Here is a 25,092-nt window from a genome sequence, read left to right as displayed (position 1 = left end):
GCATTGGATTCGATTTGACGCGAGTGCTTTGATTATTTTACAGCCTTTTCTGCTTTGATTTTTCGCCAGCCCGAATTTCCCAGCCCAATCCAACCCAGCATTTTCCCGGGTTTTCTTGCCTCTCTCGAGCGTGCGTTTTTCTGCAGTCTAGTCGGGGGAAATTTATGCCGACATCGCCTATATTTATAGACACCTTCACCTGTCTTGCCAAAAGTCACTTACGAAATTAAATTTGTTGCCGCCACTCTCGCCCTCTCTGTCGCCCCTTCCTTGTGCCATCTCTTTCTAGTCAGATCCATTGCAATGGTAAGAATATACAAATTTTCGTTTATTTTTTTCGTCTTATTTGTTTTGTCTTAGATTGTCAACAGATTGTACTCAAAGGTATTGTCAATTATTTTTCTTTGCTCACTTTGCGCTGCCATCGATTGGTAATGTTGCGATATGGAAAACGGGGAAAATGCCAAAGAAAAATGTTTCGTGGAAATGGCGCAATATGGGTAACGGTTATGTGAATGGCGGTAACATTACGGTAATAGACGGTAACAGTGTTTTTCCTTGAACGAGTAATTTTTTGCCTAAATACACCAATTTTATTTGATGATAAAATATTTTCTAATATTAGTCATTTATTTATGAGCTAGGTTGCAACAAAATCTCAGGCTCATTGAAAATTGTACGAGTATATTCATATCTTTTAAGGAATAATACAAATATTCGTTGGCTGCGTATTTCAATAAACTTTTAATACATTTTAAGGTGCCTTCTCTTAATAGCCAATAAAGTTTTTGTGCAGTAAATTATCTGTGAAATTAGTTGAGTGACTAGATCATTTAAATAATAAGTGAAAGAGAAGTAAACAAGTTGTAAACGTAGTGAACTTCAAAAACTGTAACTCGTGGCGAAAAAGTTTCCACTTGCACTTCATCTTCCCTAAATTGTGTAAGTTTTTAAGGTGCGTGGAAGGTAATTGAAAGAGGGTTTTAAAAAGTTTTTAATGCAACCGGGTTTCGCTTCTTTTTTTATTCAACGAAATTCCGCACTGGGTGTATTTACTTGTTTGTCTTCTGCGGCAACATTAAGAATGTTGTTTTCCGTCCACAAATTGAGAGTAAGTAAGGAAAATTAAGACAAAGTAGGAGTAAGTGGAGGGGCGACATGTCTTTGGCATTTTAATAAATAATATACCAGAAATCTCTTGGGCATATTATCATCCATTCCCTCACTTTTGACTTGTTAATTATTTATGATATTTTATTGTGCCCTACGTCGTTGACAAAATGTTGTTTTCGCCAAATTCTGATATACTTGCACATTTTTCCATAAGCAAAGCATTGAACGCATATAACGAAAGCAGTTTATGGATTTTTTGTATTCGATTAAAACTTGTACGAAAAATTTGTCCCAATAAATACTCGTTATAAATTCCATTAACAAAACGTGTATTCCATATTAGATTGCGTATGCCGAAATGGAATAATTTAAACTTAATTTAATGATAAACGCATGAATAAATGCGATTTTTTCTTTTCCGAGTAGTAACAAATTAATTTAGCTTAAGCTTTTACAGCCGGCTTTATTATTTGTAAATTCCATTTAAATTGCCACAAAGGCGAACCCAATGAATTTAAATGAATTTCGAGTTTGGTTTTAAATCGTTTTCCGATCGAATTTGCCACATTTCCCAGCAAAATTGTTGTGGGGCGGCGGCTCATCGTTCCAAAGCAAATATTTGCCATGTCACAATGTTGCAAATACTTTTGCAGCCAGCTAAAAAAAAGGGCAAATAGTACGTAGTAACAAAAAATAGATAAATAAATCACCGCGAAGGACGACAACATTGCTGTTGTTGTATTTGATTGTTGATTTTTTTAGTGGTGATTAATGCAATGTTAGTGTTTGTGTGTGTGTGTGTGTGTGCTGAGCATTTTTATGCACTTGCTGCTGGATTTTTCCTTCGTGGCTTTTCCACTTGCTTTTCTCTGTTGTTTGTTTTCTTTGTTGCTTGTGCAGCGCACGGTTTCATTAATTATTTATTTATTTGGCTACTCACCCGCAATCGTTGTTGTTGTTATTATTGTAGTTCTTGTTGTCCTTGTTGTTTTTGCTGACTTGCTGTTGGATTTTTTGTTTTGTTTTTTGTTGGTTTGTTGTTTGATAGTTGCCACAAATCAATCAAACGTCCGTCCCGAATATATATAAATCGGTTTGTTTATGGATCTGTATATGTTTAAGTATTTTTCTATATTTTTCTTTTGTTATTTCTTGTTTTCTCTGCTTACTTTTTCGCTCTTCACATTGTTTCTCTTAGTGCATCTATGATTTATGCCACAACAATACGTTACTTTTGCGTCTCGTGTCATGGGTAAATTAATAAATTTATTTCATAATTTATATCCTTAAACATTCATTGCATCGGTCAGTTTGTTTAATCTGCCATTCATGATTTATTTAGCCAGTGAAAAGTGGCAAAGAACAGGGGAAATATTATGAACAAATCCAATAATTCGATTCAGTCGTTAAATACAAACGTAAACATGATGTTAACATTGTACTTGGTTAGAATAAACAACTTGTAAACTAACAAATAACTGGGCTGCGCTAAAAACTACAATTTTTTCTACTAGCTCATAATACTTCTATAAAACTTCTATAATTGCTGCCCAATAGAAAGCACTTCCATGAATAATACCTGGCTGCTTAAGAGCTGTCATTGCCTGCATAGATCTAATCTCGAAACTATAATAATAATAACAATAAGCACCGAGTGAAGGTGCCAAATATTTATGCACATAAATCGATGCCAAATGTTGGTGGCCAAAAGTGAATAACAATCGAATTACAAGCGCTAAGAATAATCAAAGCAATTTTAATTTAAATTCAGCCGAGCAATGCATTTTTCAAACGAAAAAGCCTTTTGTTTATGCCATAAAAACGATGAAAAACGGCCCAAAATGCTAAACAAAAACGGTTTCTGAATGGAAATCAACGGCCAGTGAAGTGAATGAGTGTCGCTCTCGCTGTCTATATATTTTCTGGCTGATTTCTGATTTTGTATGACGCTTTAAACACATTACGAAAATCAACAAATAATGTTTATCGATTACATGAACAGTGAGCCGTGAGTTTTGTGACGAGTTTCTTTTGGATTTTTCTTTCATTTTATTCGTATGCCAAACTTGACGCTGAGCCTTTGATTCAGCTGGCAATCTGGCTCCTTTGAGCCAATCAGATTTGCATTAGCTTCATTCGAAAGTTGAGCGACACTCAATGGCGAAAGGAAAATGGAAAAATCAACGGGAAAGGGAAAGCGACAGATGAAGAGGCAAAGCCCACTGGACAGTATCTGCAAAGACCAGCCGATGGTGCAAATGGCCAACGTGCAGTACTTTTGCTAAAATCCCCGCTCACAAGATGGCCCAAATGTCAACTAATGAGGGCATCTGATGGTAAACTACTCACGATGCCTTGCTAAATGCAAATCAATATTGTTGTGCAATTTCTTACTATTTCTGCACTGCTAGTTGAGAACTTTAAGCCGCTCTAATATCATTATCAACTTCAAACATGGCCAAACATTAGCTAACAGACCCCCTGGCAAATGCGACCAATTAAGCTGGACTTTATCGCAAAATATCTCGCATTCCTTGGCAATGCCTTTAATGCGGCAATTTTCATAAATATTTGCAGCATTTCGCACAGCAGCTGCGGCCCAAGCGGCGTATGTGTAATATTTCTAATGCCCAAAAAGGTTTCATTCCCCCAGCGCTGCAGCTGGCCAAATGAAATGCGCTTAAAATGCTCCAGCGCACACACGGCGTATGAGCAACATTTTTATAATTATGCGTCGCCAGCTGCAAGTTAAACACGCCAAATGCAATTAAATGCTTCACAAGGTGTTTTCTTTTTCGCTGTTTTTTTGGTAATTTTTTGGATTTGTGTTTACGCTTTCCTTTCGTTTTTTTGTTCATTCTCAGCTTTGTTTTGTTTTTTAATTAAAAATTGAAACTAAAGCGCCCAAGCAGCTTAAATATTTAACAAGTGAGCAGGAATGGTGTGTGTCTGTGTGTATGGGGTTAAGAAATGGGGGCAGCCGGGTGTTAAGGGACGACCCATGCAGAGACAATTAGAAATGCTTTGCGGAGGCGGCAAGGGGGCGTGGCTGGCGCGTGTGGCAGCCAGTTTTTATGGGAAAAGAAATTCCGTTTTATGCGAATGCCATTGCATACTTTCGGGAGTTGGCGAGTGCTATGCGATTATTACACTTACAGGGTGTGAGTTTGGTCTACAACTATTTCCTAGATGGCTGTTTTGAGGGGTTTTTTTAAGGCTTAAACGGGGATACATTAAAATCCTCTCATTTATGCCAGTCCATTAAGCAAACTATTGTTGACTACAAGTAGCCAATTGAGAGGGTTTTTGAACTTGAGCCCACACCACGCTCAATTACAGGGTATATTGCGCCCTAATCAGTTGAACACCGTAAGGGCATCGAGCCCGGCGAGCATTTTGTAATTAATTTGGCACAGAGGCACAGGCTTAGTTTTTTGTTTGTCGAACAAAGCAAATCGCCGGGGAGCACACACCCACAGACATGCAACAGTGACGGCTGGGAAAGTCAGTGGGAAATGCGGGGGAAAAACTCTGAGGTGCGACTCAAACATTCGGGGACTGAACACTTTAAGCCCAAATGGTTTTATTCCAAAGGGCAAACAGCAAGCGAATTGAGCCATGGTCCATACCCACAGCCGATGTTGTCTGATTGCGGCCAGGTGCTAAGCCGATTTGGCTGCTGAATAGGCTTACACTATTTAATTTGCCATCAGACTACTTTAAAAGTGTTTGTTTTTGTTGCGTACTTAAGCCAATTTGTAGTACAATAAGGTCCTTTAGGTAATTTGAACGGAATCAAAAATGCTTCAAGCCAAGAAGTATGCGTAAGAAGTGTATTAACAAACATTCGCTGGATAACAAAAATATTTGGACCTCGCCTAACAAATCCATTTACTTAGAATTACAAATTAAAATTATTTAAATCATCTAATATGTTTGTACTATTTTTAGCAGGAATTATCTAATGTTAACATATTTCCTAAATATTTACTTAAATTGAAAAGCATTTCGAACATGCTTTCCAATTGACATGTATTATCTTCGCTAGGACTTTTAAGTAAATTTTTTTTTATAAGAAAATCATTTAAAATTATTTAATTTATTTCTAGAGAATACAAAAATCTGCTTCCGACATTTAAATGATTTAAATAAATGTTGAAATAAATCTATAACATTTCCACAGACACTTGCGAGTAATTTCAAAAATGATTTTGGGAAATTTTCATGGTCATAATATTCAAATTTTAAAGCATTTTTAGTGCTTTCGAAAACGACATTTTTATAGGGTATTTGATAAATATGCATTCATTTCATGTTGTTTGGGATAAATGTTTTTGAGCACATAAAAAAAATACAGCCGAACGACTGGGGAACATTTACTCTTCCAATGATATTTCGTTTTACATTTGATCACAGAAAAAAAAGGTTTAACCCAAACTCACAACAGGAATTGTTCTTTATCTTTTTGTAGATTATAACTTTGAAAATGTTTTTTTTTGAGATAGCTTTTTTTTGGCCCGCGCCAATTCACAAGACGACGAGTAATTTTGCCAGATTTTCCCCAGTTTTTCTAGTTTTTCTTTTCGCTAGTGAAGCACGTCGTGCCGTCGGCAAAGCTGAACGAGAACTGAAATCAGAATCAGAAAATGCGATGGACGATGCCGAAAAGCGAGAAGCGAAACGAAGTGAGTCGAAGCGCGGCGAAAGGAGAGCGGGCAGCGATTTTCCCGCTTTTCCGAACATCTCGCATGCGAGATTTTCTATCGGGGCTCTGGGAAATTCTCTGGGCGCACGGAATTTCCCTTGTGACGCAGCAAACGAAAGCGAATCTGAAGGTTCGGCTGGCTGCCTGGCTGACTGCTTTTCATCTGGGCCGATTTTCTATTTGGCCAAAGAGAGAGCATCACTCGGTCTCGTTTTTTCTTTGGCCAAATTGTGGGCCTACCTGTTGCTTAGCAACTCGGCTAAAAAGCGTGGAACTGGAAATTGGGAGCTGAGAACTGGCAATTCGCGGATTGGCTTGGGGTAGGTAGCGAAGAACTCATTATTTCATTGTCGGGGTGCCAAAAAAAAGTTAGAATTTCGTTTTACTGCCAGCTGTTGCCAATAAAACAGTTGAACCGTGTATAATATGATAATATTTTAATAATACCAACGCTCGTTGTTTCTCACTGATTTTTATTACAATATTGTTATCTTTATACCAAAAAATATAAAAAAAAATGTTGATCAAATTTTAAATTATAATTATTGTTATTGTATCTAAAAAATTCTTCACGTGCTCATCCTATTCCATGATTTTTCGATCTCATCTGCACGACATATAATTAAAAATTTACTGAATAAATAATCAATTACCTATGGCAAATATGTATACAAAAAATACTAAATACCTATATAAATAATACAGAATAAATACTACAAAATACCTGCCTTCCTCTGCGCTTCTCATTTTCGCACATAAGCTACTCCAATTACCTAAGCTAAAGATACAAAAATTACTAAATACTAAATACTGCATTACCTGCCTTCCTCTGCGCTTCTCATTTTCGCACTTAAACAACTTCAATTACCTATGCCAAATATACAAAAAATACTACATACCTATATAAATAATACAAAATAAATACTACAAATTACCTGCCTTCCTCTGCGCTTCTCATTTTCGCACTTAAGCTACTCCAATTACCTAAGCCAAAGATACAAAAATTACTAAATACTAAATACTGCATTACCTGCCTTCTTCTGCGCTTCTCAATTTCGCACATAAGCAACTTCAATTACCTATGCCAAATATACAAAAAAATACTACATACCTATATAAATAATAATAATAAATACTGAATTTCCTGCCTTCCTCTGCGCTTCTCATTTTCGCAGTTAAACAACTTCGCCTGCCTCTTTCTCTCCTCTTTCTCTACAGTATTACTCATCAAATTACTTGGTACTTAATTGATTCGTGTGCGGCAAATACGAGACAGGGAGCACTTGAATGGCTTATAATTCCCCAGCTGGTATCCGAATCACCGACTGCAATTGATTCGACTACCGGCGTATTGCCCCCACTCGAATGCTATCATCAGTAGCTCATTTACATGTGAATTTGCCGAATGTCATTTGGATATTTTGACAGTCGAAGGCAACTTAAGTGGGCATACGAAAACAGGGACCATATGTTTGCACAGGCGGAGCATATTCTATGTCTTGACCCTCCTCAAGTGCCAGGGAAAGTCTGTCCTTAAGTGACGATATTTACAACGAATATATTTTTTGGCTTCAATTGGGATTCCCTTTAATATTATATTTCGTGAAAATTAATTTTTGTTACAATATGTATTGCAAATTCCATTGACATATATGGTTATCTACATTTATAACATGATTAATTTTTAAATTTAAAAATAGTTTAAAAATGATTAAGCTCGCACAGTTTTAAATTTTTTTTTTTTGAGCTGGCATTTTTTGTTTCCATTCAGCAATGAAAACAGCGAAACTACCAAGGAAAACCAGAGTGGGGCCAAGAATGGCAAATGCCACTCAACACTCAACTTGCTAAATACAAACAGAGAACTGAAACAAGAGTTTGGTGGTGAAAGGGGCGGCAAAGGGGCGTGGCTGTTTTAGGGGCTGTTCGGAAAGGAGAATCCCAGGACATATTGAAGGCAGCAGGAGTGTAAACAGGAAACGTGATATTTGACAGATGAGTGTAGATATTTAGATACCAACATAAATACTACTTATGCCTTGGGAAACCACCCCGTGCAACCATTCGTTGTGTCCGCCCCCTAGATGCCGCGCTACACCCAATATTGAGCTCCCCTTTCCTACACTGGGGGAAATTATCCAGGTCAGTAAATAATTGTGTAACTTCTTGCATTTGTAAAACTAAATGGCTTAAGGTGAGTTGTGTCCGATTTGCGACAAAAATCATAATAGTTACAGTGGATATTCTATGTGGAGTTTCTATTCATAATCCATTCTTTAATATGCCATTATTTATGTTTCTATTAATTTCAAACATGCATAAATATCCCAGCTGTATATCTAGCCTGTCTTTCATTTCATTAAATAAAATTATTTCGCGCAGTGCGCCGAATTCTCCAGTGTTTGCCGACTCCTCCACAGTCAGTGTCTCTGGTGTCTTATTGATTTTCTCCTATAGCATTCACTTGCCGCAATTTGAAGTGCCACACACACAAGCAGCGATACTCACGCACACAGACGCAGGCACGCATAAAAGCGAAAATGAGATGAAAACGGAGCCACCAAGAAGGCAACGAGAGGAATAAACCACAAAGAGAGACATGAGGCGAAAAGAATCGAAAATAAGTAAATATTTTGATGGATAAATGCTTTTCTTCTTCATGGCACTGCTGATTATCATCTTTCTATGTCACTTTTCGAAAAAAAAAATCCAAAAATATGGTAATATATTGTAAATGACTATAATAACAAATTAACATAGTATTTCGGAATGGATTTTTGTTCGGACTAAAGGATTGTCAAGAAAAGAGTTTGGAAAACTTTCATTCTTTCTAAAAAAAATGATCCATAAACAATTGCAGAAATACAGGTTGTATTGTATTTTTTTAAATGTCGAAACATTTTCGACTGTATATTTTTGATTGTTTTACCACTTTATCTGCGCATACAAAACCAATTTGGTTGTCTTTGCCACTCGGGCGTATACTCGATAAAATCCATGGAGCGCTAAAGCCGCAGCGACGGCAAGCCACAGTGAAGGCTCACCACAGACGAACGGAGATTTTCCCTTTGTGATTTTCCAAGGCACTCGGCGAACTCTTGAATCTATTGCATACTTTTGCGGGCTGTGACAAATGTCGAAGAGCTCGTTTAACCAGAAATTAATCAATAAAACCACTTTGATTGCGGCTGAGAAAGTCATATATCCTAAAACTGTGATACTCAACGGATACTGTGGTTTAGTGGCAAAGTGTTTAATCGAATCGAAGTAAACTAATTAGTTTATAATTAATTATTCTGTGGGAATTGTGAATTTAAGGCTTAGGATAGACATTTGAATTTATGCCAATAAGATGTTTTGACAGCTTAAGATAAGATGATAATCCGTTTATAAACTGAAATCATCAGATACGTTTGCTTCCTTATAATACAGCTAGCAAGTTAATGCGAATATTCCACTGATAATATTAAAGATTAACTTTAAAATAATTGATCAGTTCAATTAACAATAAATAACCATAATTAATCACTGACTGGCATTGACTCGTATTTTATGTTCATTTGTGCAGTTTCAGACGAAAGTGGCTTTTATTGGCATTACCCAAATAGGTAATTATAAATTCCGTACAACCGCTTCTCGTGAATTAAAAAATATAAATATTTAAATTAGTATGCACACAAACTGATTATATATCGTACCTAGAAGATATATTCATTTATCTCCCCATCAATTGCGCACTTGATATTTAATGATGAACAGATTTTCCCCCGCCCCTTCGATTTTACATTTTCCCGCGAAACAAAGAAAATGTTTGAAATAAATATGTATATGCACGATAACGAGCGAAAAAAGGAGAAGTAGGTAAGAAAAATATGATATGGAAATGAGTTTGCATTTTACTCACAGTCATAATAGTCGTATCGATCCGCTTCGCTGGGATTATTGCTGCCCATGATTTTGCCAAAAACTGTGGAGAAAAAAGCAAAAATACGACAAGCGGATGGGTGAAAAAAGCAAGAAAACGATTTAAGAGCTGCCACCAAAGGGTTAACAACAACGTGGACAATACTAACACAACGAGGGAAATCGCAGCAATTCAATTAAAATCGCTGACACAGACTCAAAGCGTTGGGTAAGTGAGGAAAAGCATGAAAATCGAAGTAAAGCTGGCGGAGATTGAGGCGAATGAAAATAGACGCTAAAAGGGTTAAATGGAAATGCAGTTTGGGCTACAAAAAGCCATGCTTCTTTTGCCAGCTTCAATGGGCACTACGTGGCAGGGTCGAAAAGTCAGATTAATACTGTGAGAATAACTATTAAAACTAGACTCGATTGCACTACTGTTAGTTAATAATTATATTCATTTTATCTGATGAGTTTCCCATTGCCAGCAGTTACTCACGTTTGATGAAGGTCCTGCGGATGCGCAGGAAGCAGGATCGCGAGCGGGACAGGCGGACGAGCTCCTCCGGTTGCGATCCGTTCTGGATGCAGATGATCGGTGGCAAGGGGGCGATGCGGCAGTGACTGCGACTGTGGCTGCGACTGCGACGCCGTCGTTCCAACAATGGAATGGCCACGAAATTCGACGTCGGCTGCAGGTGCAGCTGTTGTTGTTGCTGCTGCAGTTCCACTGCTCCGATTTCCGTTTCCGGTTCACCGCTGTTGTGGTGGTTATTATTGGTTGTACTATTGCTATTATTATTATTTATATTGCTGGCATCGATGATGGTTATGACGTTGACAGCTGTCTCCCGCACGGCTGAAAAATGCAATTTCATACAATTATTATAAGGAATGGTATTTGGTAATGGTAAATTGCACAAAAAAAAAAAAATCCCCTAGCTCCTCATCATTAGATGCTCAAGAATGTTCCCTTAATTGATGGCAATTTTATACGCAAGGATAAGCAACGAAAGTACATAGAACTTCACTTTAGTTGAGCTAATTGTTTTGAATGTGTTTCCTTATATAATCGCATTATGTATTATTTATTTAACTGCAGCAGCAGGGGACATGTACGCAATAAAAATGCATTTTACGTCAATGGGATATGTGTGTTTGACAAATTCGTTTCATTTCTCTCACACATCATCTCGTAAATCATTTCGATGAATGCGAAAGCGAGGGTAAAATCATCCAAGAATAGCGCGTGTGTGTAAGTGTGTGTATGTGTGTGTATGTGTGGCTGACTGGGGGATTTCAATTTTTCCCACCGCTGTCATGTACCTGTCAATGGAATCGAATTGGTGTGGCTGCTTAAAATGCATTTGAGTGCTGGTAAATGTGAAGCTAAATGCACGTTTCACAGAGTGCTTTTCTCAGCCAGTGTTGAACAAATCGAAGAAAAACGTCCTTGGAGAATGATCCCGTACTCATCCGAATAGGTATGTTAACTTCTGCTTCATTCTGATAGCAAAAACAATCAGCAATCAAAAACAATCAATCAGCTGCCAGTTAATTAAGTGTTGAAAAGCACACAAGCAAAAGTGCTCAACAAATACGAATGCCAACGAATAGCAACGAATACCAAAACGAATCTCAGCTCACTCACTTATCATCTCAACAGCTTGGACAGCCCTTTTCCATTTGACTCAAATGCAATTCATTTGATTTATTTGCCCTGCCAGCTGCTTAGCTATTTTCAAGTTCTAAAGAAGCTGCACAGCGAATGAAGGGGCCAACTTGATTTGGGAAATTTGGGGAGTTGCCGTGACTTTGGGCTTGCAAGTGAGAAAAACACACACATCGCTTCAAGCTTTTTTGGGGATGCCAGTGACGCAGGGAAAGAGGGGTACAAAAATCCGTTCAAACTTAAGATATTTGCAAATTATAAGTTCTTAATATATTTTCCATAACTAACTATGCTTAGATTCAACTTTCAATTTACTCAAATATGAGTTCTTTATATATTTTCTATAACTAACTATAGTTAGATTCAACATTTGCCAACAAGATATGTTCGAAATTGATTTCTTCAAACCTGAATTTGCATACACATTTTTTAGCTAAATTATCATATTTTTTCAGCACTGATAGATCCATATTCTTAAACCTTTGGTGAAAATCAAACCCCCTTTGGAGCACACCCCTGACCCACCAACACGGCTGGCTAATTTCTGGCTCATGGCCAACTGCAACTGGGTCTTCGTGGGGCCTTTGGGATGGGGGTTTGGCTGCTCCTCCGATCTCGGTGTCGTTGGTCGTGTTTATTTGTTGCATATTTCAAACTGCTACCCAAGTGCCAACAAATGTCGCCCAATGGCCATTCAACAGGCTGGGCGTGGACGAAAAGAGAAAAAAATGCGGGCAGAAACATTTACCCTGGAATATGATGCACAAATACAGATTCGCAGAAATCATAAATAATATCGGTTTATTTGCCATGAAGCCCACTCAATTAATTGCATTTCTGTGGCACTTTTAATGCACTATTTCGAGTGTCGTTAATTGTGCTTCCAGATCCTACACATGCCAATTGCAATTAGAATAATTGTTATTATGATTATTGGCACATAGCACTGGCAATCGTAAATTTACGCCTCGTTAAAAATTGGACAGAAAACTATAAACAAGCTTACAGTTTGAATATTGTCAATATTTCGAAAAATGACTTCAAGCTAATTTACAATTTTACAACATTATTGGCATAAAATTCAACTATAAAATAGGTTCACAAAACGCTATTTGCCTTTATTTCTTTTAAATAAAATGCATACTTAATATTTAATTAATAAAAAATGACTTTCAACGATAAATTTAAAAGAAAGTACCACCCCAAAAGTATAGCATACAAAATTTGAAAACCTTAATAAAGACTGCAAAAAATATAAGAAACGTGTCTGAATATAAATATGGAGTTATTTTAGCCATGGGAAAAACATTTTCAAGGCGGCCTGTGAAGAATCTGTAAATAGTGCGATTTGTGTATGTAAATATGTGCATGGGCAAAGAAATTAATATTGTTTTAATTTAGCTTGAAAAACAAGTAATTTTATAACCAAACATTTAAAAACAATCCTTACAGAAACTCATAAAATCGCATACGAGAAGCCAGAGCCAAAATATTTATATTAATGATATGCATAAATACCACGCCGCCTTGTAAGATCTGAACTTTGCAGATCGGCTGCGGAATATGTTTATGACGAGAAAACGAGACCCAATCTAAACAAAATCGTCGTTTGCAATGGGAACATGTTCCAGACATTGTTTAGATCGCTGGTTTTGGTCTTCGGCTTTCAAGTTTTCAGCCTTCTGGCAATTGCAGTTTGATGGATAAACTACACCGATCAGCCGTAAATTGTCCCGATCGGAGGCCATTCCATCTGCGGATATAATTCTTGCCAAGATTTATACCCCAGTCGGTTATCAATCCAAAATTGTATTCACATTGAAGGCAATCCACTTCAATGGATGCAAAGGGTATTTTATGCGTGTGGGCGAAGGTCATTAAGTTTTTCGCACCTTCTGTAGCCAAAATATTGACCATAGAGACTTGGGCAATGTTCTAAAACATTCCAAAGAATTTCAAAGAAGTACACATTACGTCTTTATGTCTTTGTTGAAATTTATGTAAATTAACCAATTTCAATTTTGAAAACGTCTTATAAGAAGAACAAACTTTCATAAGCGACCAGTCTTCAAAATGTTCTATTTCCAGATAAGTTCCCATTACCCTAGTAGTAAATAAATGTTTAATTATATCTATGTCATCAATGAAAAATCCCAGTGACCTCAGTTTTTTCACGTTTTTTCCGGGAAACAATTTCCCTGCAGCACAGTGTTTGTTTTTGCATCTGTCATTGGCCCCATTTCCACCTTCTGCAGCACTGCAAATCGATCAAACAGCAGTCCGTCGGCTGAGATTGAGATACAAATGTTGGGCAAAAACTGTCTGACAGTTAAATGAACACATTTCACATATCACATATTCCCGTACATTTTCCACCCTTTGCGCGTGTATAAGACAATAAACAATAATAAACACAGATACGCAATGCGAAAAACTTGGCAAATTGTTTTCCCAAAAACATACATTCGATCCTCCTTTTTCTTTTCTTTTTTTTATTTTACCGATTTCCGTGTTCGATCGAACAAATCTGGTTCCGTTCCAATGAATCGAAGAGAGTCATTAAATGGGAAAACATCAAAGATTTTCCAAGGGGCTCTTGATCATTTTTGGCATTTCCTACGGGAAAATTATGTGTGGTAGTCAAGAACCTATAATATTTATTAAAAAATTGCGTCTTATTTAGTGCGATTGCTAAATAACTACCTATTGAGGGCAATTTCGTGGGTGGTACTGTGACTTTTCTTTTGAATTTATATCCCTGGAACTGTTTCCCTTAACGATGCGCTCTTTTCAGCACAAATAAAATATTTGGTTAGCATTTTAAGACCAGAACACATGTTGCTCTGGGCCAATTAATGGTCGGAAAAGTTTCTCTGAGGTGTTTTAGATGATATTAGCATGAAACTTATATTTATTTATTCAGTTTTGATAATCGCGATATACGAGTATAGCAGCGATTATGTTTGGTATGGGGCCATGTGATGCCCGTATTCTCGGGGCTCGAAATCTATTTCCAACTGCGAATCGCAGGCCATTCGAGGCGCCATGGGTGGTTATACTCCTAAAAAAAAAAACTCTATTTCCATTCCCATTTCCTTTTCGCTTTTCTTTATACATTTTCTTTCTTACGTTTGTGAAAAGCCGCTTTGATGTTGGCAGGTAGCAGTGGCAGGAGTGTATCAAAGTGTGAAGTATGGATGGTAGTGCATTGGGATTGTGAAAGTGAAATTAAATGAATTCCTCATCCTATTCCGGTCCGTCGAAATTGCTGGACAAACAAACCGAAATTAGAACGAAAAATTTGCGCCCCTCTGGATTTTGTAGGCAAATACAGCATTTCGTATGCAAACTTAAAATTAAACAAATACGAAAAACAATTGGTCAAAATGCAATTAAATCCGCTGACTGCGCGAGTTCTCATCCAAAATGTTGTTTATCTCTCGATATTCTTTGTTTTGCATTTGGTAAATCGAGTAAATGAATAAAAATAGACCATAAATACAATACTTAACGATTATGAAGGGTGAACCCAATTAATTGGATGAGCAATTTATGGATATGCAAAAAGGTTTATTCCTTCACAGGAATACAAAACTAAATTGCATACAAAACCATAATTTAACCTTTAGTTAACTCTGTTTTATATAAAATTAGGACTCTCAATTTAAGCTCGAGAGTGAATATAAACTTACAGATGTCCAAAACATCGGTTGGCGCCTCCATTTCCATGGCATCCAGTACTTCCGGCATTTCGACTATGCACTTTTTGAATTTTCTGTTTATTTACGATTATTGTTATGTGCTGACCGAAACTACCTTTCCGAATCCAAACAAAAAAAACTTATTCACTGCGCGCACACTGCAGGTGTTTCTTCTTTTTTTGGCCCGCCGTCGACTGCATTCGGGAAAGGCTAAAATTAATTTTAGACCAAGACCAAAACAAATCCAAAATACAAAACAGAAAATAAATTGTAAAAAAAATTCTAGCGTAAATATTACACACACTGAGCACCGAGCCAAAAACTATACGGTAAAACTTTGTGACAAAAGGAACGGTATGATAGGCAATAAGAATGATTCCAGATTCCAGAAAATACTGCCTGGAATTGCCTTATAGTCCAATTTTGTTTTCTTTTCGTCAATTCAATTATCACTGTAAGCTCCACCTCGCTTTTAAGAAAGGCAGCGCAGTATTGTAAAAAAAAATGCAGTTATTTTGTACTTCCCGGACTTTCGGACTTTCGATCACGTCTGTTTGCGCTGACGGCTGTCCGGTTAATGTTTTCTTTTACTTTCCATTTCGTGATTTTGCTGTGGCCTCAGCCCTGCATTCAATTGCTCTCAAACTGGAATTTTAGCGTGGGAGAGAAGCTAAGGAAATACCGGATTATTCAAGAGCGCACACGATTTGGGAGCACTCAGCGATCGCTCGGTTTCACATTCGGATCCGCTCGGCTGACTGCCGATTGCAAAATTGGAAATTGAGAGTGTAGAGTAGAAGAGTAGAACAGACAAAAGGAAACTGCAGGAATGAAACTTACTCCAAATAAGCAGATCAGTTGTACAAAGTAGAAAGCAAATAAGATCAGTACAGTACGTTTTCGATATATGCAAAAAACTTTCCATATATTCAATAGAAAAAATAAAAAAATGTAGTCAAGATACCATGTAATATCTGTTGACACCCATTAATAATTATATATTATATATTTATACAACGCAGTTGTATATATTCAAGCTCTCCTTTCAGCAATCATAAATTCTTATCATTCAATGTTCTTGAGACTGACAGAACTTTTGTTGATTTTCCATCCCCACCATTTTAATATGAAAATTTGCAATCATTTCACATTTGCAGTTGACAAGGCTGTGACAACGCCAACATTAAATGGAAAATTGAAAACTACGAAATTTGCCAATAGAAATGCACACACACACAGAACGCAGAGAGAGCGCTGCAGAAAAAGTTGGGAGAGTCGTGAGTTTTCCGAGCTTTTCCATGGATTTCCATTCGCAGGTGCATCAGTCGATCGCCAGCTGTTTGTGTGGGTTTTTCTACGGAACTTGTTGGCCTGTCATTTCAATTCACGTGTCCTCTTTAAAATGGTAAATAGATTCACGAGTTCGTCAAGCTGAAAATTGGCTATGCATTCGAGCAACACTTAAAGAAAAGTGAGCCCCTTACAAAATGTATTATTTTACTATTCAAAAACAAGTGTATTGTTACCGAAATACATGAAAATATTAATCACATTTATATATAGTATAATGAGTATACATTAATATTTTATGCGAGTCAATCAATTAAGTTTAAATAATAGTTCAATTACCTTGATGTTACTACCGCAATAAATACCATATGGTATGTTAAATCGCCTTCCATATAGTCTATAGTGTTTGAAATGTTTATAGCATCGAACGTGTATCGTTTTGTCAGATCCCCATGCCGAATCTCCCATGCCGAATCTCATTTCCCAATATAATTTCGACGCAAATAATTGCCGCATTAATTATTATGATTGGCAATTGAGTTTAACGCCGGTGGGCGTAACCACACCCCCACTCATGCGAGGTGTCAAAATGCCTTCGCATGCAGCCAGCAGGCCAGATTCAATAATTTCCTCAAACACAATAGTGGCTGTTGATATTCAAAAATGGCAACGAAAAACCAAGAAAAAATAGGGCAAAAACAAATCAAATAAACAAGGACAGACAAATTTTCGAATCGAAATCTCTGACGCCACAGAAGCAAGTTAAGCCAATAACACAAAAACATGATCAGCTCAATATAAACTAATTGAAAAACTGTGCTCTCCTGGCGGCGTCACAGTAATTGGGATACCCTGGAAACTAGGAGTAGCTTAGGCTAGTTTCAAATAGCAAAAAAAAAGAGGAAAAAATGTATGGTTTCCTGTCTGACTGGATACATTAAATATAAAAATTTTCGCATTAAAGACCCTTCTCTACAAACATAAAAAATAACCTCATAATTTATCATATACACAATGTATAATATAATAATTTGGAACAAAGAATGGTCTAAAATGGTTGCTATCCCTTATGGTATCAAATATTCGCTCACACCACTGGAATCCTTTTAAAATGCATGCGAAATAAATTGCCATAATTTTTCAATAGCGGGCGCAATAAAATTGTACGTTTTGTATAAAAACACGAAACAAATAAAGTATGAAAAACCGAACTGGAAAATAGACAGAAAGACAACGGGAAGAAAAGCTACTCACCGAAAAAAAAACCATAACAAAAATATGTGGGTAAATGCGTTGAAATTTACGACTCTTTAAGGCTTACAATAAATGTACATATTATTTACACACAAAACGCAAATCACAAAGGAAAAACCATAAGTAATACACTTTATGCCTGCTATGCAGTATTTGTTTATATGCCAGTTTTGAGTACTTTGTTGCTGTTTTTTTTGTGTTCGTATTGTAAGACACAAAAGGCAAAATAGTTTACTGCATAGCAAGTTAGATCAAAATTTAAGATTTATCACTTTGCCGGCGAATCAGAAGTTCATGATTTATATCGCGGATTTTCCAGATTTTCCGAGACTTATCTGAGTTTTCTTTTATTTTTTGGAACCGAACGCGGCAGCGGACAAAAACAAAATGCAGGGCCGCGAGAGCGAAAAGCAAGAAACATATTAGGAAGAAACGGCAGCAGATCCCAAAAAAAGCAACCAAAGATAAACAAAAGTTATGAGTTGGAAATAAACCAAAAATTTTGGATCTTACTCAATGAGCGCGCGTGCCCTGGCTTTTAATCTGTTTTTTTTTTTTTTTCTTTTTTTAAATGGTTCTCATTGCGTTTCCTTGTGGACCCCATTTTATGTTTCAAATCTGTTGGCTATTTTTAGCTGGAATTTGAATCATTTTTTCAGCAACAGACACTACTCCAGTTTTTGTGGGTGGTCGCTCTCTGGAATTCCATCTTCACTCGATTTTTCCAAGCTGCATTACTGAAAATAAAGCAAACAAATATGGGGAGAGTTGTACAGTCCATATTCCTCTACCGAACATTAAAAAAAAAATAATTATTGTAGAAAAAATGATTATGCTTAACCTAGCTCAATTTTCAGTAAATTTGAGCAGCTCAGGAACTTAAAAAAACAACGACGACCGAAAATCCATCAAAAGGAATTAAGACTGTTGGCAAAAAGTGGCCCGCAAGTGCAAAGAAAAATTCCGTAAATTTTGGTAATAAAAATTGATGGTCTCTGGTTTTTACGCTTTTGGTCATAAATATTGCTGCTTTGTGTTGAAAAACATTTATGGAAATGTATAAAACATCTGGACACAAAGCTGAAAGCCAATCAAAGCCATTAATTAACCATAAATGACCACTAAGCGAAACTACGGAGCGGCAAAAACTACGTGCTTTTCAATTTCCCATTAACGAGATCATCAAATTCGACTTTTCTCCAGTGGAAAAGTGCTGCGGCTGATATTTAAATCAGGAAACGGTCATCGCACTTCATTGGCATGCTCGTCACGTGTTTTTGGCAATGTCCTGCTTAGACTCTTCCCTCTCTTTCTGCTTCGCTCTACCTTTCTCTTTCTGCTTTGCTCTACCCCTCTCTGTCTCTTTTTCTCCTTCTCTTGAATAGGGACTCCTCGAATTATTGACTTTACAAAAGTGATGAGAAATCAGCGTCTTTTCTAGAAATTTTCGCCTTTTCTCAGGCTTTCTTGCAACATTTTCGGATATATCACGCATACGACAGGTGCGCCACATTAGAAAGTTTTTTTGTAAAGCAGCAGCATTGAGTTCTCCATACTGGTGAACTTCTTATGGAAGAATTTGTCAACTTGTCGCTTTCCCTGAATTTCCACACAAAGGAAAATGTAGCAGAAAAATACATGCATTTTTAAAAGACTCGCATTATTTGCATATCAAAAAGGCAACATTGTTGTGATTGGCCTTATGCTGGCCACATGCTGCAGTTGGAGTGTCCTTGCTGGTCAGGATTGTTGTAAACGTTGTTGTCAACGTTGTTGTAAACGTTGTTGTTGAAAGCTGCTGTTCCTGTCACGATAAAATGACTTGAGCTCGCACATATTTCATGTGACTGCCGCTTTCGCCGAATTTGCCCATCTCCGTGCGGATTTGAATATTTAAATCAACTGCTCACTGGTGTGTTGTTGTGTTGATGTGTTGTTGTACTGTTGTAATTGTTGTTATTGTCGTTGTCACTAGTATTGCGGCTGTTTAATTGTCATTTCGTGTGCAGCAAGCGAAATGCCAAATAAACACAAATTTCGGCAGGCGACCGATTGACGTGCAAGAGTGTTTGTGAGTGAGATGAGCACAGTGGTTGATAGGGGCTACCAACTACATTAAGTAAAAAAGAAATTTATATTTATTTAATTAGGAAACGGTACTTTTCTTTAAGTAAATTAGATTAAAAAAAACACATTATAAACCACAATTTAAAACTATCAAAACTAGAAATGAAAACTTTAAATGATCCACGAAGTTACAAATTCACATTACAATCTTTGGTCTTTTATGTTTACTTCAGATAATATTTTTTGTGTTGTTTTGAACAAACGGAGTCCACAACCAATATTAATGATTTAAAATAAATGTTTTCAATAGATTTATGTTAATAAAATCGCGTAAAGCCTATTGAGACTGTTGCTTTGCATTGCAAATGACAACCTTGAACCGCCAATTGCATTTTCGAGGCTGCCAATTCGATTTGAACCGTGACTGGTCTCGGCCAGAATTGCAATCGCCGCTGGAGCGTATCATTGTTAACTTGGCCAAATTATATCAGCGATGTGTTGGCCGTTTTGGGCCTTTTTGAGCTGCATGTGTGCTGAAATTGCTGCCTCAATTTCGCCGCTGGCCTTTCGAAAATGAAATTTGCAAACGGTGCAAGCGAAAATGAAATGTTAGCTGAATTTTCCTGTTGGCAAAATCGAAAGAATAAATGACAAACCAAATGTGTGAAATTGTTGATTTTATTGTCGTTTGATTGGGCCTGTAAGGTCTTATGGTTAGCACTTTGAAAACAGTTGAATATTGATTTATATTTCGCAAGTTTTTGCACGCGAAATACAGTTTCTAATGAAATGTTACGTGTTTATAAAACCTATTAGAATTTAATTAAGCAGTTTAACAGATTGGACAGTTCGACAGATGTTAATGACTAGCAAATTGGTTGCCTATAACCCTTTCTTTTGCAATTTTCTCCTGAAATGCTCGGCGAGAAAGCCGAGAAACGCCAACAAATTACCGCCAATGACCACGTAGAAGGCCAACTGCAGATCCTCAATAGTTAGGACCCTCACAAGCTCAGATTCGGCATCAGCTTGAAGGATGCTTAATCTCATTTTAATATCCACCCTGGACTTCTCGTCCTGAATCCACTTGACAATCAGTCCAGCATTCAGGAATCTCAAAAGCAGCGCATTTATGGCATCTTCCCAGGGAGAATCCCTCGGCATCACATACGAGATGGTATAATACTTGGGGCACTCTGGAACCACCCAAATCTGATGGAGCAGCATGAATCGCGAAGATTCCAATACCAAGGAGGTATACCTGGAGACACCAGCCTTCTTCCTAAAGTTGGCCACCTCATCGATGACATCCGCATGTAGATCTCGATTCCAGGTGAGTTTATTATTGAGACTGGCGAATAATGGCGATGTTTCGCTGAAGAACAGATCATCCGCCATCGAGGAGTACTTGTAGACCACCTTCAAGCCACTTTCATCCAACTCCTGCATGGTATTTATATCCCTATAGTACAATGGATGTATGTACACCGTGGCCAAACTGGACTCGAAAATGGCGCCAAAAATCACGCTCACCAGACAGAGGGTTCCAATGAACATCCTTTCCGCGTAACTCGCTGGCAAGTGACTCAGATTAAGTCGCACCCAAACCACCCAAGTATCGACCATGATGCCCAGTGCCTGACCCAGTAGACGCTTATTGCCCAGACTCACTATCCGCAGTTTCAGATTAATCACCCTCAATGTTAGCCAAATCAGAGCACAGGCAAAAGCGGTCAGCACGAATCCCAGCCAAATATCATAGCCTACTGCAAATATGGGCAGTATCGATTGCGGTATACGACTGGCCTTCGGCACATATATGCACAACTCGTCGTCGTAAACGGCCACTGTGAAGTCCATGTACTGCTGCACCAGGTAATCCTTGACGAAGAATCCCGTGAGGCAAATGTCCAGGCCATCGTTGATGATAGATCCTATGGCGCCATTGTAGCTCCCATTTGCATAGCGTTCCCTGTTGAGAAGTAAATAATTGCATATCATTTCTTAAGTTCACAATCAATTAAACTCATATTATATCCATTATTAAAATCGTTGAAAAGTATGCAGCATACAAAGTTTGTGCTGAAGGAAATATTTTTATACAAAGACATGATTTATTTCCGTTTTACGACAAAAATACTAACTTTTTTTATAGGTACACTGGTACAAATAGGGAATGCCATATCTCGTTGAACTCGTCGCAAAATTTCCTATCGAATGGCATTCACAGCTAAAAATTAAATTTTTTGCCCATTTTTCGCAAAAAATTATGATGTTACCCCTTATAAAAAATCAGAAAAATTAAAAAAAAAATAATTTTTTGCAGAGATAAAATTAGTGATGGGAATCGTTTATTTGGATCATAGCCTGCACAAAACAGTGATTCGTTTGAATCTGTGACCATTTTTGGCCAAGTTATAGGAAATTTACCGCTTTGAGAATATCATATTTCTGCAAAATAGGTATCCCCAATTTTTCAACAAAAAATATTCAGTTTTTTCCCCACAGAAGTTGAGTTCTCAATCCAGATATGGAATGCCATATCTCGTTGAACTCGTCGTAAAATTTCCTATCGAATGGCATTCACAGCTAAAAATTAAATTTTTTGCCCATTTTTCGCAAAAAATTATGATGTTACCCCTTATAAAAAATCAGAAAAATTAAAAAAAAAATTATTTTTTGGAACGATAAAAATATTGATGGGAATCGTTTATTTGGATCATAGGCTGCACAAAACAGTGATTCGTTTGAATCTGTGACCAGTTATGGGAAATTTACCGCTTTGAGAATGTCAAATTTTCGCAAAATAGGTATCCCCAATTTTTCAACAAAAAATACTCAGTTTTTTCCCCACAGAAGTTGAGTTCTCAATCCAGATATGGAATGCCATATCTCGCTGAACTCGTCGTAAAATTTCCTATCGAATGGCATTCACAGCTAAAAATTTAATTTTTTGACCGGAAACATCGCATTACCTACCCAAAATAATTTTTCTCCGGCTGCTGCAGTAGCATGGTGAAATTCAGTCGCTCCCTGAGCATTTGGGCCACCAGGAAGTCCACGCCACTGACACTCGTCAGCAGACCGGATTCCTTATCGAATTCCGGGCGAGTGTAGACGGACTTAAACATCTGAACCCGCAGTGGATAGCCAGCCATATCGCGGAAGAGCAGTTTATCCAGGGTTTCCGATCCGAAATAGCGCACCAATCGTCCAAAGGCGGAATCGCGATGCTTGAAGGGATCATAAATCCAAATGCCATCTCTGGTTAGAAAGAAGCGATTGTAGACTTTGTGCTGCATCCACAACTGTCGACAGCTGTCCTCCAATTGTAGTTGTTCATCGAGGGAAAGGTCCTTATCTTGATCTGTCAGGATGTAGAAGTAAGTACCAGCTTTCTGAATCGGTGCAGCCGCTCCACGATTGGACAAAAGTTGATCTAAACTCATCACCAGGACTAGATTCTTGCGGCCAAAAGGTTCGTCCATCCAATAGCGATTTTCCTGGTAAGTGATGATGGTCAGCGGCATTTCCATACGATGCAGAAACCAGCGAACATAGGGATTCTGCTCATCCTGATGGTCTTTACCCGCTCGCAGCCAAAGTTCCAAGTGGGACAAATCCCTGGTGGGTTCCACCAGCAGTCCATTCAGCTGGGTCACGTTCAGGGTTTTGTCCAGCATGAAGAGCAGGAAAAGCGATCCAAGCACCGCCATTCGTATGGCCTTTGTTAGCACAAATGACTGCAGAAGTTGGCCAGTATCCTTTCAATCCTGTCCACAACTTACTCCGGCCAATTTCTGTTTTGACACCTGCAATTTTATTTGTTTGCTCGCGCACAATTAGAGACTCGTTATGTCAGGTGTCTTGTGTCGTCCAGCTCTTAAGCAAACATTATTATTATACCCTCGGATTGGGGGCGGGAATACCAGTGCGTCCCTTTCCCGGAGTCACCATTTAGGATCCAACAAGTCCCTTAACAACAGCAGTGCGTATACATACACGTATGTACAAAATGATTTAGGAGCTTTACTTGAGAAATAATATCATCTATGATCTAACAACTTAATTAATTTTAGCTAAATTTGCGGGTGAATGTGAGTAGTTTTCGTTTTTGTTGGATTTTTAAGAACTTGACCCGTACGTATCTGCAGCTCTTTGTTAATTTTTTATTTCGTATCGAGAAACCATTTTATCATCTATTCCCATTGTTGTGCTTTTTCATTCATGGCCCAATCCAGTGGACTCACCTGCACGCGGAAATCAAAGAAGAAGCCGAGGGGAAATTCGATGACGACTTTTCCCACAGCGAGATTTTCCGGTGGTCGAGCTAAGCGAGGCGACAGTTACACAGTGGCACTACATTACATCAAAAGTAGCATACCTAAACAGATTTTTATTAAATAACAAAAACAGTATGCGAGTCTGTTTGCAGTGTAACCAAGCAGTTCACTAGCTTAATAGATGTTTATATTTTGTATTAACGTTATACAATAACTGCCTTCAGCGAATGGACCACTGTTCAGCTTTTTTTTGCTTCCGCTAAAAAGTTTCGGGTTCAACTCAGTGTTTCCTTGTTCAGGAACTCATCGGCCGTATACATATTGATATTCATGCAGTGCCACTTGTATATGGACACCGAGTGGCCAAGTGCCCGCTGTTCGATAACCGCTGGCTGGTGGAGCAAGCAAAAGCATCAATAAACTTCGCCTTGTGTAGTTTTCAAAATGAAAAATAAATTGGAAAATTGAAAAAGCAATTCATCGCATTAGGAACGTGCAGTGAATGGAGGTGAATGTTGTGATACCACTGCCTTAAGGCGTCGGCGATGCCCATTGACAATGCCGGGCTTTTTATCGTCTTTGTGCCAGGTGCGTCCAGCGCACAATGGACAAGGTGCGGTGGGACGCATCCTTGACCAGGACACGGTCCGCCTCACCAGGACCTCATCAGTGCTGTTCGCACTGCTAGCTTCTTGGGGATGCCTCCAAAATGTGTGGGTAAGTGCAGAAAACTGATTCGCATATTAGGTACTATTTGGAAGGGCACTTGTTTCACCAATCAGCTGAAAAGTAGGCAGCAAATTTGTACTGACATTTGCCGAGCTATTTTACATTCATGTGTGTGTGTGACTGCATGATAAAGATGCTTTCCTTCAGATACTTTCCCTCAGATACTCTCCATCAGGTACTTTCCGTCAGGTACTTTCCTACAGATACTTTCCTTCAGATACTTTCCGTCAGGTACTTTCCATCAGATACTTTCCTTCAGATACTTTGCTTCAGATACTTTGCTTCAGATACTTGCCTTCAGATATTTTCCTTCAGATACCTTCCGTCAGGTACTTTCCTTCAGATACTTTGCTTCAGATACTTTCCTACCGGAAA

The 25,092-nt window shown here is 37.9% G+C and overlaps 2 protein-coding genes across 2 annotated transcripts in view; both read right to left on the bottom strand.

Moving 5' to 3' along the window:
- The window catches only part of LOC6551424, a 75,045-nt gene extending 59,508 nt beyond the window's left edge, over positions 1–15,537 (bottom strand). The window contains exons 1-3 of the mRNA XM_026982991.1: positions 15,086–15,537; positions 10,221–10,580; positions 9,723–9,785 (exon numbers count right to left, since the gene is read on the bottom strand). Of these exons, the coding sequence (XP_026838792.1) occupies positions 9,723–9,785; positions 10,221–10,580; positions 15,086–15,143 (481 nt within the window). The 5' untranslated portion in view covers positions 15,144–15,537. The remainder of the gene's footprint in view (positions 1–9,722; positions 9,786–10,220; positions 10,581–15,085) is intronic.
- A 5,050-nt stretch (positions 15,538–20,587) lies between these two features.
- LOC6551419 lies at positions 20,588–23,421 on the bottom strand. Its single transcript, XM_001977109.1, has 2 exons — positions 22,685–23,421; positions 20,588–21,677 (listed from the first exon to the last, which is right to left on the bottom strand). The coding sequence occupies exons 1-2, from the start codon at positions 23,419–23,421 to the stop codon at positions 20,588–20,590; spliced, it is 1,827 nt and encodes a 608-aa protein (XP_001977145.1).
- Positions 23,422–25,092: the final 1,671 nt, after the last annotated feature.

This window comes from Drosophila erecta, unplaced genomic scaffold (assembly GCF_003286155.1).
Source record: "Drosophila erecta strain 14021-0224.00,06,07 unplaced genomic scaffold, DereRS2 tig00000279-arrow-arrow-pilon, whole genome shotgun sequence".
NCBI lineage: Eukaryota > Metazoa > Arthropoda > Insecta > Diptera > Drosophilidae > Drosophila > Drosophila erecta.
The sequence above is the reverse complement of the archived record's forward strand: the minus strand, read 5'-3'. Positions and strand labels throughout refer to the sequence as shown.